Below are 15,711 nucleotides of genomic sequence, written 5' to 3' on the forward strand. Positions count from 1 at the left end.
CTCCTAGCCCCCAGCACAGGTTCCTGCTAAGGATCTAAAGACCCAGCTAAGCTCTTTGTTCCTCTGGGATATCCCCAAACGTTCTGCCTCTTGACTCTGGCTGAGCAGGGTGGGAGTAGGACTAGGCTCCAGGACCAATTTAACAGTGTTACTGGATGCTCCAGAGCTGCTACCTGGAGGACAGGAATGTGACTGAGGAAGCCTTTGCTTGCTCTTTGCTTGATGGGCAAGAGGATAGCTCAATGAGAGCACAGCCCATCTGGTCTCTTTTTACCTCTGGATATGCTTGTCTGAGGGCTATTGGCTATGCAGGGAGTAGCAAGTTGTGAGCACCTGCCACGAGGTGTGCTGGCTGTCCTGGTGAGCTTTGCCATCCTGACACGAGTCTCTCTCCCCAGACAAGGAGTTCAGCGTCCGGCTGGAGACGGAGAAGCGGATGTACATCGTGGGCGAGCCGGCGGAGTTCCGCTGCATCCTGGAGGCGCAGAACGTCCCCGACCGCTACTTCTCCATCTCCTGGGCCTTCAACAGCTCCCTCATCGCCAGCCTGGGACCCAACGCCGTGCCGGTGCTCAACAACGAGTTTGCCCAGCGCGAGGCCCTGGGCCAGCTCAAGGTGGCCAAAGAAAGTGACAACGTTTTCGTGCTGAAGATCTACCGCCTGCGCCTGGAGGACAGCGGCAAGTACAACTGCCGCGTGACCGAGCGGGAGAAGACCGTGACGGGAGACTTCATCGACAAGGAGAGCAAGCGGCCAAAGAACATCCCCATCACTGTCATGCCACTCAGTAAGTAGAGGTGTGCCCATCCCCTCCTGGGGGCTTTGCGGTACTGGGCAGGTAGCTGGGAAAGATGTGATGTGCTCAGACCACAGCAGTACAGGAGAGGCAGGAAAAGAGTTCACATCCTGTTCAGACTTGGAATCTCAGCTGGCAAGATGTATTTCTGTTTTTGGGAAGGGGATGAAAAGGAGGGGTGTGTGTCAGGTTTATAGGTGGGGAATCATGCTCTCACCTGGTAATGACACCAAGCTGGCAGTTCCGTTCTTGAGCTGAAGGTACATGTGACAGCCTCTGACATGCTCCTCATGTCTCACTCCTGGCCTTGCTCTGCGGGGAGCTGGGTGCTCTGTAAAGTACTCAGCAGGCATAGTGGGGAGACCAGCTTGGCCTTGGTTTATCCTGGGAGCTGCTAGGTTCCTGCAGGCTGTTATGTGATGATGATTCAGCTGTCTTGCCAGACAGCTGTACTGGAGGAAACCAGGTGTGCTCCTTGAGCTGCAGGGCTCTTCTGCATGGAGTTCCATCCTGGTCACTGTGTGTCAGCCAGCTCTGGTGAAAACAGCTGGAGGCTTGCCTTGAATCTCATTTATATTTGAGAGATAAACATGATAAATACAGAAATAACAGGTTGAGAGGAGAGATTCCACTGAGTCATTCCTTGTTCTGCTCTTTGAAACTCTGGTGGCCATGGCACGGTGAACCTTGCATGGGTTGTCCAGGCTACCAGTGGAGTGGCAGTGGGCTTGGACCAAGCAGAGGGTAGCTGCAAGAGGATTTTGTGTTTTACTGGCCTCCTATCTCTGAGATTTGTAGGGAAATGCAGCCCTTTCCTCTAGCTTTTTTTTTTCCCTACTCATTTCTCCAAAAGAAATTCTATTTCTTTTCTGTCCTACCAATATTTGGTCTCATTTGTTTGACTTTGAAAATCACTCTAGCTAGAAATCTTGCTCTGGACAAATTTCTAAAACGTATTGTTTCTAGACCCAACCACCTTTCAGACAGATTTGATTCTTGCTTTTGATAAATAACCAGCTATAGGAACAAACGTGATGATTTTTTTAAGGGTTCTAAGTGTCCGTAACTCTGATGGAAGGCATCAGGAGTAACCAGCACTCAGTATCTCTGAAAAACCAGCCACAAAGCCTTACACCTCTGGGAAGCTCAAGATACCAGATTTTTTTGAACATTACCAAACAGTGATAGCTACCTATAGTGTCACTAACAGTTTGGGAAACTAACAGTTTGGGAGTTTGGGAAAGCTTCTCCCAAAAGCTGTTGGTAGGAATGGATGTGGCAAGATGGTGATCAGGATGACGTGAATTGAAAAAGCCACAGGGCGCTGGAAGCTTTTTTTTTTTTGGCAGAGCCAGTTGGCACGCAGTGCATATTGTAGCAACAGAAATTCCCTCAAGTTTTGCCGAGATCCCATCCCGGACCTGTGACCAGAAGACACGGCAATGTCTCCTGAGCCGTAGGCAGAGATTTCTCCCAGCTTTGGCCTACACCTGCCTTGAGTGTACAAGTCACCAGGAGCAGCTCGCTGCCCACCAGCTGTTTTTGGATGTGGTCACGCATGAGGTTAAGACGTGCCTGGACCCAAAGGCGTGGGCAGTCTCCTGCACCTGGTGGAAAGCGTCTCTGGCCAGCAGCGTCCTTCTTGCAGCCCGAGCAGTGGCGAGTGTGTATCATCTCCCCTGTGTGTGTGCGTTTCTCTCCTTAGAGACCAGCATCTCCTTGGAGATAATCAACAACGCCACCAATGTCTTGGAGGGAGAGAGCCTGCGCTTTGGCTGCAACGTGCGCTCGGGCTTCGGGCCCCAGAGCCGCCTGTCGGTCGCCTGGCAGCTGGTGGACAAGCTGAACCGGCGCAGCGAAATCGTGCGTCTGGACCGGGAGGGCACCCTGCACCCCGGCCCCGCCTACGCGGAGCGCAGCAGCTACGGGGGCATCCAGGTGGAGCAGGTGCGGCCCGGCTCCTTCACCCTGGAGATCTTCAACAGCGTCAAGGCGGACGAGGGCCACTATGAGTGCCGGGTGGCCGAGTGGACGCGGACGCTGGATGGGGAGTGGCAGATGGTTGGGGAGCGGCACACGAGCACCCCGGTGTCCATCACTGCTCTGGGTGAGTACTTGAGGCGTGGGGGGCCCTGGGGCCATGGTCCCCCATGTGCCTGGCCGTCCCCCAGGAGGTCACCTGCAGATCACTGAGGCTGTTCTCAAAGCTCCTGCCTTTGTTTGCCAGCAAAATGGAGGCACTCAGCAGCCTGCCTGCAGCTCCTCGTAGGTTGGTGCGAAACGCCTGCATGCACCTTTGCATGTGGGGGCAAAGTCTGAGGGGTGGCTGTGGCAGGACCAGAGCAGGGAATGGCTGAGGAGAGGGATAGGGCTTCCAGTGCCCTTCAGAGGAGAGAGGCTGCCAGTGCCATGATGTGTCCTGCCAGTACTGGAGCTGGGTTTTGGTCAGTACAGTGGTGATGGTCCACTGGCAGCCCATGGACATCGAAGCCTCCCTGCCTACCCTGGGTAAACCTTACTTCTGCCCACACCAGATCAGGAGTGCAGAGTGCTGGGCATCTGTTGGCCCAAAAAGCAGAAATGATGAGCATCTCTGACAGAAAGTGTGAGTCAGGAATGGTCCTCACTGCCTCTGCAGGGAGGCACTGAGCTGCTGGCCAAGAACCGCAATGTTGTCCATGACCAAAGTACCTGGGATCCTTGCAGCTGGTACTCTGCTCTGCCAAGGGGCTGCTCTGTTCCAGCACAGTGAAGCCACATCAGTTTAGGAGAGGGCAGGCAGGGCGTTTGACATCATGCATGGATTGTGACTTATTTTGGTCCTCTTGGGCTGGTTCCACAAAGGATCTGCAGAAGGCTGAAGAAGGGATGACTGCTTCTGTGAGGCCACTGATTTTCAGAATGCCAAGGCTAAGACAATCAGGGAGCTCTATTGAAAGGCTGAGATGGGAATTTTGGAATTTTGGCAGGAGGGTGGGGATTGTGTGGCTCCTACTAGTACTCTGGAGTATTAATCTTAAGCTTTGACAAGATGTGTGTGAGACCAGACTTCAAAATCATATTGTATTCTGATGAAAATCTTGCTTTTTTTCCTCCTTTCTTCTCCTTTACTTTTGACCTCCTTTCAGAGGCTGTTTTGTCTGGAGTTAGAAATCTTTTCTGGATAACTCCCAAAAGCAGGTAGGGATGTTCTTTTGTAAAGAACTAAAGCAAGATTCTCATCTAATTTCAATGGTGCCTTCCTTATGAGGTCAGCTGCATTTGGCCTGCTACAAGTCCCAAGTGTCAGCCCTTCCCTTTACTTTGCCACTTGTAAAAGTCTTGAGATGAAGCAGTTAGATTTTAAAATGTGTTGCTTCTACTCTTGTTAAAATTTAAGATGCTCAGAAGTGCACAGCAGTTCCAGAAGATGTGATGGAAAGGTTGTTCTACCTCCTCCGCTCCTCCGTCACCGGCCGTTGAGCATATTCTGTCTAGGCTTAAGAAATTCCTAGGTCTCTTTAACTAGCAAAGCTGAAGTACCTCATAAAAATATAGTAGAGAAACTATTGAGTATTGTTTTGCTGCTGAATCTGGTTTGTTTTTTTTTTTTTTTTTTTGTTCAGCTTCATGTTTTTGAAATGTCCTGAGAAACTCAAATTCAGGGTACTAAGAAAAAGCAGGAGAGGTTTATGGCTTCAGAAACTGCTGTTCTAAAAAAAAATGCAGTAAACTTAGTGACACTCACATTTCAAGTTAAGGTCTCATTGTTTGCCAGCCTGCTGGGGTAAGAAACTCTTCAGCTGATGATGTTCAAACCCACAAATCTAACCACAGCATGGTTCAGAAGTAGCAGCCAGAAGAGAGAGGTGTGCTGGCAGAAGAGACCAGATGTTCCTGAACTTCTGAGGCTCTTGAACGCATGGCACAGACTTAAGTCCCAATCTGGCCATGGAAGGAGGAGTTGTGGGAGTGGTGTATTTTTGTAGGGAGGTTTTACATAAAATCAATCCACTTCTATGCTTTTTGTTCCAAGTCCCAAAAGAAGAAGAGCTTTTGTTTGTTAAGTGTCATGACCATGTTGATGGAGTTGAAGACCTGAGAAACACACCTGGCTTCTGCATGACTTCATGAAGCTTCCTTGCCCAGGCCAACTGGAGAATAAACTTGATGAAGTCACCCAGTCTTGGTGAAATTAAGTTGGCTTTCCAGGGCCTTCTCTGGCTTGGGGTTTCTCTGAGCTGGGCCTGCTAACACACTTAGTGGGGCAGGAGGGCTGCTGCAGGGTGTGAAGGTGAGGGCTTGTGCGGGGCTGAGATGCAACAGCTCTGCAGGGGAGGCAGCCTGGGTCTCACACTGCCCTCCTGGGTAATCACTGAACATGCTGTGAGAGGCTTTAATCCTGAAGATTGACCTGTTTTCTCAGTAATTACACGTCCTGGAGCTCTGGCCCGGTGACGCCATGGGGTTGCAGAGGCACTTGCTGGAAGTGAGCAGATTTGGTGGGTTCCATGCTGTGCCCGGTCTGCCTGCAGCAGCAGGGAGCTCCTGGCTCATCTTTTAGAGCCAGTGGCACGCTGAAACTCCATGCTGATCCAGAAGATGTTCTTTTTTTGACTCTGCACTGTCTGGGGTCTCCTCCAGCAGTGGCAGCTCTGCTGAGAGCTGGGGTGGTCAGCACTGCAGGGAGAGGGGGAACTGTCAGCCCATGTGTTAACTCCATGCCCCGTGGAGCCTCTGAGGAGGGGAGCACTTGGGGACATTGGCAGAAGAAAACAAGGTCCCTGCTGAGTCTGCTGGCCACACCGAAGTGATTGGAAGAGAAGAAAATGTTTCTCTCTGCAGCTTGCTTCAAATGAGCAGTGGAAGTACTCTGCCTGAATATGCATGCCTGACTGGCTTACAGTTCACTAACTGGAATATATTACCTTTTAATTACCAATACACTGCTGATTTCAACTCCTCTAAACAAACAGAGTGCTGGGGGTAAACAAGTCAAAGTGTATTGACCAGCTTACAGAGTGGCAGACACGTGAGAATAACTGCATAAAGCTGTCCTGGAGTTGTGATCTGGAAGAGAACAAAAGCTGTGCTGAGTGAAGAACAGGAGCAACTAGCTTCTCTTTCAGTTTGCCTCCCTCCTGGAGTTTTGTAACCATTGCCACCTCTACGATGCATGTTTTGAAGGCTGCTACATCTTGCTTTCCTCATTCTTCCTCCAGCTGCAGCAGCCAGATGCAGACCTGGGTTGGGGGACAGGGTGGTACCCCCTGCCCAAGAGGTGGATGTGAATCACAGGAGGCTGCTGCTGAGTAGCTTCTCTGCCAGGTGCTCTCCCTTGCCATTGTGCTGCTGCATTTCCACACAGGGTTTTGGCAGCCTGCAGAGGCTCTGTCTCGGGATCTCACTCCTCTGGGCAGAAATCAAGGCCAATCCTGCTATGGCTGCAGCCCGTGCTCACCCAGGCCATCACTGCTGCTCAGGCCGCCACCACTTGTGTGGTTTTGCCTCTGCTTTTCACCTCACTTGGCCATAGCAGATGAGAAGCTGACACAACTCGAGTGGCTGATCACGCCACTGGATGACCACGCTGGCTTTTGCATGCTGACAGCGGGGCCCCCTTAGGCAGGTGTCTCAAATCCCTCTCCTCTCTTCCCACAGAGGCCGGATTTGCCGTCACCGCCATCTCGCGCACCCCGGGGGTCACCTACAACGAGTCCTTCGACCTGCAGTGCATCATCAAGCCCCACTACCCGTCCTGGGTGCCGGTGTCGGTGACATGGCGCTTCCAGCCGGCAGGCAGCACCGAGTTCCACGACCTGGTCACCTTCACGCGCGACGGCGGGGTCCAGTGGGGCGACAGGGCCGCGGCCTTCCGCACGCGCACCGCCATCGAGAAGGCCGAGTCCAGCAACAACGTGCGCCTGAGCATCAGCAGGGCCAGCGACACCGAGGCCGGCAAGTACCAGTGTGTGGCTGAGCTCTGGAGGAAGAACTACAACAGCAGCTGGACCAGGCTGGCAGACAGGACCTCCAACCTGCTGGAAATCAGGGTCCTGCGGCCAGGTGAGCGACGAGGGTGTGTGGAGGGGGCTGGGGGGATGGGGTATTCTGTGGTTAGGATGACCCCGAGATGTGTTAGAGTCTCTTTTGCCAGCCCGGCAGCCAGAGAAGGAGTCAGGATTCTTCTGTTCTGGTTTTCAAGGTTGTTTATTTGCTGTTATCTAAAACATTCTTTCTCTGACCCGCCGTAGGTCTGTCTGGCAGGTCGGGTTGAGGCACACTGGCCACCCTCAGAGGCAAAAAAAACTAAGTGTATATTACAATAATTTTCCAATACCTATCACCTATGTTAGGCAGTGTGTTTCTACTCTAAACCAATCCAAAAGGGCCACCATCACCCAGAAGATGGAGGCTAAGAAGGAGGACAAGGCACGCCCAAATCCCTCCATCTTGGCTTCTGAACCTCCATTCTAAAAATTCAAAATTCTACTTTTCTTTCTTGTTACAAGCTAACTATCATTCTACTTAAACTTTCGTGTCTTGTGAATCCTCATATAAGGTTGGTAATTGTTTTTTCCAAGGGCTAAAATCAAAGGCACAGGTGTTTTTGACTCCGTGCCAAGGTCTCTGAACTCCCTGTCAGGGTCTTGAGTCCTCCAGGGCAGCCAGAGGAATTTCCTGGGTTCCGACAGGGTATGTGCTGGTGCTGCAGAGCTCTCCTGTTGTATTTGCAGGGTGCCCTGTGGCAGAAAGGAATGATGCATCTGACTCCATGTTCTCAGAAGGCTAATTTTTTATTTTATGATATTATATTATTTTATATTATATTATATTATATTAAAGAATGCTATACTAAACTATACTAAAGAATACAGAAAGGATACTTACAGAAGGCTAACAAGATAATGAAAACTCATGACTCTTTCCAGAGCCCCAACACAGCTTGACCCCGATTGGCCAATAAGTCAAAACAATTCACATGAAACCAGTGAAACAACCAGCTGTTGGTAAACAATGTCCAAACACATTCCAAAGCAGCAAAACACAGGAGAAGCAAATGAGATAAGAGTTTCTTTTCCTTTTTTTCTGAGGCTTGTCAGCTAGCCAGGAGAAAATCCTGGCCCAAGGGATTTTTCAGAAAATATGACTGCCACAGTCTCCCCTGAGTTAGGACTGCTCTTCTGGCAGTGAGTGATGTTTCTCATCACTCTTGTAGCTGGCTCGGCTCTTCAATTGTGATTATGTTGGAGCTCCTTTATCCACCTCCTGGGAAGTGAGGTGGCTGAGCTCAGTCCAGTGTCTGGAGTGTTCCTGTGAGGCAGAGATGGTTTTCAGGTTGCCACCTCCATTTATCAGGGAAGACTCTGAAAAGAGGGGAGAAGAATGGGACAAACAGGATCAAAGAGAAAGATGTGTTGCCACCCTAGCTGCATGTGCACCATAGGTGGGGTGCTGCAACTCTGGTCTAATAGCTGGGCTCATCTCTCATTCTGTTGGAGGCAACTTCAAAAACAGATGGTGATCAAAGAGCCTAATATTCATCCTCACCAGAAATTGACCCCTTTTGGCTGAAAGCCTCCATGGCCATGGGTGCCCACACAGACTGTGCAGCAGATAAGCAACAGGCACCTGGTGTGGCAGGGGCAGTCAGAAAACCTACAAGGTGCTGTCCTTGTACTGAAGTGAGGGGCCTTCTGTAGGCCTTGTCACTGATATTTTGGTGGTGTCCCTATTGTGCATGAAAAGTGCAAACAAAGCCCACAGTAGCTGTGGGCTTGGCTGAGCTGAATGGTGTATTGCTGTCTTGCCCTTAGGGATGGAGTTGGTGTTTGGAGTGAGGCTTTTAACCCCTTCAAGGCTGTTGGCTCAGGTCCTTCCTGCATGTGAGTTCTCCTTTTGTGTTCCTGTGCAGAAGGACTCCTTCCTAGGGTCTCTACTGGTTGGGCTTTATGTTTTTCCCATCAGTATCCCTTTTCATAATCCCTCCACCTTCCCCAACCCTGTCTTTAGACAACTCAGGGGATGCTGTGAGCTCGAGCCACCTCATGAGCCCTCCATCATTTTTCTTACCTCTCTCTCCCTTGCCCTCATCTCCAGGTTAATCTTCTCCATTTATCTTGATTATGCTACCTTGTAATACATGTTTTACTGCTTGCAAGGTCAAATTGGGGATGTTCATCATTTTAGCTTACTTCCTTAGGAAGCAGTGTTGAATGGATGTGGTCTCTGGAGTAACATGCTTCTTCACAGCCCTATGCATGCATATCTGTGTGTGAGACAGAGAGGGAGAGAGAAATCCTTGATAACAGCTTCAGGAAGAGAGCCTGTGTGTCACAGCTCAGGGTGGCAGGCAGCTCAGTTAAACCATGCTCTGGCAGCCTGTTGTTCTTTACTGGAGCAGTAACACTCAAGTGATGCCTTAACAGAACAAGTTGTCCAGGTCTCCGTGGTTTTCACCTCTCCCTGTCTCCCAGCTGCTCAGCAAACGACTGCAAAATTAATCTTAGCTGTCAGTTCAGTGAGCCTTGCATACTGTTTGAGACTTTATGGCTCACAGATGGGGATGGAAGAGAAGAGGGACGCCTCAGAGCTCTCCCAGCACCATGGCTGCCCCCTCTCTGTGTTTTGTTACCATGTCCCAGGCAGCCTCTAGGAGCGGGTGGTTGATGTTCTCCATGACTGAAATGTTGGCAGTCAGACCAGGGAATGCTCTGGTTCTCTCTGGTTTTGCATGTGGCAGAGGGTTGTACTGTGTCTTTCCTGTTTGGCTGGATGATCTCCAGAGAGGATCCAGGATGATATGGGAGACACCTTCCCCAGACACTTCTGAGTGAATGTCCTAGAGCCTTCCCAGTCAAACCTGTGCTGATGAAGTGGGTGCTGGATATTTAGATAAATATCCAAGGCTTCTCCAAAAAGGGTCATTCAGGACCTCAGAATTATTAAACAGCTGAGAGAGCTGTCTGTCTACTTTTGTTCCACTAGTCACTAGTTATCTGAGGTAACTTCAGGATGCTTTTTGTTGTCTCAGTCCCATCCTTTCCTTTGCCATTAGCCATGGCTGTCTGCCTTGACCCATACGCTTGGGGGGCATTATCTCCACTACCAGTCCACTAAGGTTCACCATAAAGAAGAGTTATCTGGAGGTCTTTTGGCAAATGGAGCCAGCACGTGTTTCTAGACTGTAAGGGGATTCTAGTTCCCTCTCAAACCCCTGCTCCCTGTATGAGTGACCTTTGTATTTGACAGGTTCCAGGTACAGACATGGAAATCAGTATATATCAGCCTGATATACATAAGTGTGTTGAGGAGAGAAAGGTAAATTAGTGGTGGCCTCCTTGCTTTGTGAAATCCAAGAAGAAATGAGCAGTATTTTGAGAAATGAAACATATAGGGAGCTGAAAGAGGGGGCAAGGAAGGCAGGCAATGGCAGCATAAACCCAATTCTGAGTACCAGGTCTGCAGGCATTATGGCACAAGTCTCCTGTGTGGCATCTGAGCCAGATTTGGCTTTTGAGAGTGACATTCCTGATCCCCTGGGATCTTTCTGTTCTTAAGACTGGCAGTGTGAGGAAATTCCCTTTAAAAGGTGCTGGTTGTGTGTGTGAGAGGTTATAGAGAATTTAGGTATCATGTAAGTTCACCAGCAGTAGCACTGGGATCCAAAGCTCCCTTTTCTGACCTGCTGCTCAGTGTCATGCAAGCCTGCACACCTTGGGTTGAGAGCTCATGTGTGCTTTACAGGGACAGAGACCTGCACTGCTTTAGGGCCACTGCTGAGTTTTAACTTCTGTAGGCTGGGGCAGAAATCCAGGCTGGTGTGGGAGACTGTTAGACATGACTGGAGACCAGAATGGCTAGATGGCCTGTGGCTGTTTCATTTCCCTACAATGCAGTGCTCTCCTTTTTACTTCCATCTCTCAAGATGCCTGTTGTTTCTTTCTTGGTGAGCTCTTGTTGCAGCAGAAGGGGAAGAATAATAAAAGTACATCTCAGTTCACACCAGCTGCTTCCCTGAAACCAAAGCTGGCAGGAGACCATGCAGAGTAGTGCAGTGTGAACTAGACGTGAGCCCCGAATGCAGGAGTGGAGATGTCTTTTGTGTTTGGAGCTCCCCTTCTGCTGCAGTATCTGGTCTGCCTCTGAAGACCTGGGTTGGTCTGTCATCCCCAAGGCCCTCATCCCTTTCCCCTGAGGGTTCACCACCATTTTCCCATCTAGAGACATTGCTTTGCCCTTTGCCTTGCCCCTTTCCAGGTTGAGAAGAGCATCCAGCATGCAAAGGCTTAGTGGGCTGATATTTGAGAGATCCATCAGAATTAGCTGTGTCCTGTGCTTGGAGAGGACATGTGTGGTGCTCCCTGGCACTTACAGTTTCCTTGGGTTTTAGAGGAAGCAGAGGTAACTTTTAGGAGAAGCAGATGGTTTCTTTTGAATCCAAGTGACCCTGGAAGTGTTTGATTCAGGCTGAGCTCTCAGTGCTCACTGAGATGCCAGCTGACCTCACTGTCCCCTGCCCCCTTTCTTGCACAGCACGGAGGGGACACAGCACCTGGGCTCTGGGTCCTGCCTGAGAGAGGAAGGTGGTAGATAGGTTCAGACAGGTCAAGGGGAAGACCCACGGGCTGTCAGGCAGGCTCTGTTCCCATCTCCTCCTTGGATCTGGCTTCTCCCTGCCAGGTGTCCAGGGATGAGACAGCAGGCGCTGTCTGGGAGCAGTGCGTGTCCGTGTGGTCTGCAGGACTCAGACAAGGGCAGCAGACAGTCCACCACGGGGGCTGTGCTGCAATCTGGGCAGGCTTGGGTGTCTGCAGAGTGCTCTCTCTTTTGGCGAGGAGGCTTGGGGCAGATTTGTGCTGGTGTATTAAATTGCCATTGTCATTGTGTTGTGTTACTGCACTTATCATTCCCCTGCAGCACAGACGAGGGGGTGATTCAGCAAAGTCCTGGGGTCTGAGTGCTGGAGAGTGTGTCTGGCAACAGCAGAAAAAGCAGGGCTTTCACACAACACCCCCACCCTAAGAGCACCTTGTCACCCCTTTCATACTCATGCAGCTCCCCATGCAGCTCCCCACCCCTCCATCCTTGCGTTGTCCCTTGTCCTGTTCCTTCGCGACTAAATCTGGATCGGGCGCTCGGGGAGAAGCTGCAATCACCTCTATAAATCAGTCCTCTTGCTGCTGGGTTTTTGACAGTAATGAACATGGGAGGAGGGATGGCAGGGGATGATAACTGAGGAGACTCCAGGGGTGCTGGGCTCCTCACTGCTTTTTTGCAAGCCAGTCTCCAGCAGATTGATTGACCTGGGAGCCGTCGAGCAAACAAGGCAGTCATGCTCTTCATTAGAGCATTAATTATCTTGCAGAGGCTCTCCAGGGGCAGCTTCTTAAAGTTTGCTTTATTAGGATCTGTCAAGTTGAAACCATCATGGAGGGGGAGGGTGGAGGCTCATCAAGCTGGCCTTGGAGGAGCTGGAGGTGGCTTCTTCCTGAACCTTACTTTAGGAGTGGGTTGAGCCAGTGCTGTGCTGTGCTGTCCCTGAAGCCCTGCATTCAGGTTGGTGCAGAGCCCTGTGCTACTTTTCTGCTCTCCACAGGAAACCAGGGAGTGGCTGTGCTGGGCTAGTAATGGCCAGAGAAACCTAATGAGTGGACAATGAAGGACTCTTACCTCTTTGTCCAAGCCATCCATGGCAGCCACAGAGAGACTATTCAGTCTCATGCTCCTCCTTCTCTCTGAAGGCTCAGTGAGCAGCCAAGCAGTGGATGGTTGTGACTGCAGACTAAGGATGCTGGGAAGATGAAGAAGGCATGAGGCAGAGGAGAACTGGAAAAGGAGGCTGCTTTATAACACACTTAATGCTGGGAGAGGAGGACTGATTTTCAAATAATTAACTACCAAGGCATTTGTGGAGTATAGTGAGAAACTTTCCTTAACTCAGATATTACTGTTAATGCCTTTATTTCGTCTCATTTTAGTAATTTTTAGTAATTTCAGTGTTTAAGGAATCCTCTTATGGATGGATGTGAAGAATGCCTTTTGTACTAGAGGTGGCCAGTGGATACTGACCAGACTCTTGAGTGGAGGCTCAAGCAAGTGTTTTCAAAGGCCACAAAATCTGTGCTTTAACCTGGCACTTCTTGCTTCTGGCAGCATCCAGCTAAAAAAAAGTTAAGCAAGCAGAGTTAATGAGCTGGAAACTTCCTTACAGAAGTGAAGTCTGGAAACTGAAGTTTGCTGCTTGCTTGATCCCAGAGTGGTTTTGCTCTGTAGAACAGCACTGCTTCCCTGCTTTACAGCTGCCTGCTCCATCTGGCAAATGGTTGTACCCGTGCTTGAGTGCTGAAAGAGTTCAGGAAAAGCTCAGAAGTTCCTCAGCAGCCATGGCTGTGGTGCTGAGCAGCCTCCTCTTCCCTGTGTGCTCGGGGACTTGCTCCTTTCCCTTCACTGCCAGTGGGGTAAGACCTGCTGTTCTTCCTCAGAGCTGCTGCTCCTTCCTTCCAGCACACTGAACACATGAAATGAAGGGTCTCAGTTGTTGCATGACCCTGAGCTGTCACCTTGTGTGGACCTGCATTAGTGATCTGGCTGGAGCCCTTTTTCTTCTGCAGATAGCACAGGTAGAGTTGATTCTCCTACTCATGCCCATTTGCCCTGGGGAGCTCGGTTGCCCCACTTGCCAGGTCCTCTGGGACAGATTCCCCACTTAGACTTGCTGACGCTTCCTTGGCACAGTTATTTATCCCAGGCCAGCATCCCAGGGTGCTTTTTCTCCACATTTAGCCATCCCTCCCTCCTCCAAACATCCCTGTCCTCCTGGGTGTAAGCAGCAGGGGAGGGAGCTCGTGCTGGATGTGCTGCTGCATTCCTGATGCTGTACTGGGGATGATGACACTGGCCTTGCAGGGTCAGAGCTGTGATTCACCTCTCCCTGTGTTTGTTTTCCTTCTGGGAGCAGTGCTGCTTGACTCCTCTGCAGGTTTGCGGGTGAGAGCCTTCTGTAAGAGCCAGGTGTGTTGAGCTGATTGCAGCCAGTTATGTTCTAAGTTTCTCTTGAGACTCCAGCCTGGAAAATACACCCAGGGGCATGACCTGAGAAGTTGAACTTTAAATGGATGAAGCATCTTGGATGCATTACACATGGGTGAGGAGTGTGGGAATGCATCCTTGCACCTAGTAGGACCTTAACCTGACTCAGCCTGCTCTGTGTGTGCCCACTGATCTTAGTGCAGCCCCCTGACAAGACTGAAAGTGCCAGGAGACCTGGGCCATATCCAGGATATGCTGCTCTGTTCAAGTTAACTCTCTCCGTGGTTTTTAGGTCCAAAATTTTCACTTCCATTTCAGAATACTCTCTGCTTTCTCTCTTTGATATCTCCTGAGCAGTTTTCCACTCCTGTTTGCAGCGTGGATGTACAAAACCATGGTGTCAGCCTATTTGCAGTCTGTGCACATGCACCTTCTTTGATGTTGTCTTGAACAGCTTCTCTCTCTCCACACACTTCAGCTTCTCATCGATTCCCTGTTTGCTTTCCTTGGACTAAAATACTCTGCAGTGAGCAGTACTTAGATGGTGTCCAGCTCTAAAGCTTTGTACCTCCTCCTGTCCTTGAAGATCTCAAAAGCAGTGTCAGCAGGGGCAGCCCTTGAGGGAGAGGGAGGCTGGTGATGAGCAGCTTTGCAGCCAGGTGTTGACCACTCTTGTCCTGTCCCAGTCTTTGCATGCAGCCCCAGCTCTCCGTGAGGTGAGTGGCCTTGGGGCCAGCAGGCTCAGTGCTGCAGCAGCACAATATTTCTCTTGCTGGATTCTCAGCCCTCCAGTCAGAGTAGTGCCCAGCCCAGGGGTCCCTCCCCATATGCCCAAGCAGCACCTTTGGCAGTCCATTCCTGTACATGGCACCTGCACCATTCTTCTGTGTTCTGTATCCTGAGGAGTGCTTCTCTTGGCATGAGAAACTGCATGTTCTGACATTGGTCAGAGACTGATTCCTGGGTTCACTGAACCTGAGATCTGCTTCCTTACAGCAAAATGGCTGCAAACATGCTGAACCTGTGGCTCAGGTTCTTTTTTTTTTTTTTACGTATGTATGTATACATAAAAGTTTTTTCTAAAGCCATCTTGCTTTCTTAAATAGGCATTTGGGATGCTGCTAAAGAAAATTACTATAGTTTTCCTTGTCCCAATTAACAGAGAAGCAGGGAGTTCAGATGATGATGGATCTGTAGCCCATTATGCTGAAATATGTCCTCACTCCTTAAGTTCAAGAATACAATTCCTTCAGAAATGACAGATGGCTCATTCCACTGGGTTGTTCTTCCAGCAGTAGTTGTACTCACTAGTTATGGAAGCAGCGTCATCCATGAGCATTCAGTTTTGGGGCAATGGTACCTTCAGCTCCAATTAAATGTTGCCATTCCCAGGACTTGGCAATAATGGCTCCCAGGTGGGAAGTAAACTCCTGCAGGTGGAGCTGACCTGTCACTTCGCTGCACAGAAGGAGGTGATCCTCATCCCCAGTGTGGGCTGCTGGCTGCATGGTCCTGTCCCATTCCTTGTGCTGGCACAGTTCCTGCTGTGCCACAGTTCAGTTTAGTACACCTGCAGAAAACTAGCCCAGTGGAAGGGAACAGTTAAAGGTGAGTGGAGTGAGCTAATGCTTGGATCAGTTCAGCTGAGTCCTTCTCAGGGGACTTCTCTTTGCATGGAGAGCAGCACCTGACACTGGCAGGGCTGGTGCGGGCAGTATCCGAAAGGTCTCCTGATCCTGCCTGAGGTCTGTCTGGAGAGCTTGCTCTCTGGGTGGCAAGAAAATGACATTTCACACCACCCTAAGCAGCTCATCTCTGTCTGCCCAGCACTCAGATTTTCAGCAGGAGCTGCTGAAAATGCCCAAGTCAAACACAGCGTGTGCAAAAGTCAGCCTTGCACTAC

General features: G+C 50.3%; 1 protein-coding gene across 2 annotated transcripts in view; it reads left to right on the top strand.

The window, feature by feature from the left end:
- The window catches only part of IGSF3 (immunoglobulin superfamily member 3), a 94,300-nt gene that overhangs the window by 61,205 nt on the left and 17,384 nt on the right, over positions 1-15,711 (top strand). The window contains exons 4-6 of one of the 2 annotated variants that reach the window (XM_059872305.1): positions 399-788; positions 2,503-2,904; positions 6,438-6,842. In XM_059872305.1, the coding sequence (XP_059728288.1) occupies positions 399-788; positions 2,503-2,904; positions 6,438-6,842 (1,197 nt within the window). The remainder of the gene's footprint in view (positions 1-398; positions 789-2,502; positions 2,905-6,437; positions 6,843-15,711) is intronic. The other variant, XM_059872313.1, reaches the window with a different exon arrangement.

The sequence above is a fragment of the Haemorhous mexicanus genome, chromosome 2 (genome assembly GCF_027477595.1).
Source record: "Haemorhous mexicanus isolate bHaeMex1 chromosome 2, bHaeMex1.pri, whole genome shotgun sequence".
Taxonomy (NCBI): Eukaryota; Metazoa; Chordata; class Aves; order Passeriformes; family Fringillidae; genus Haemorhous; species Haemorhous mexicanus.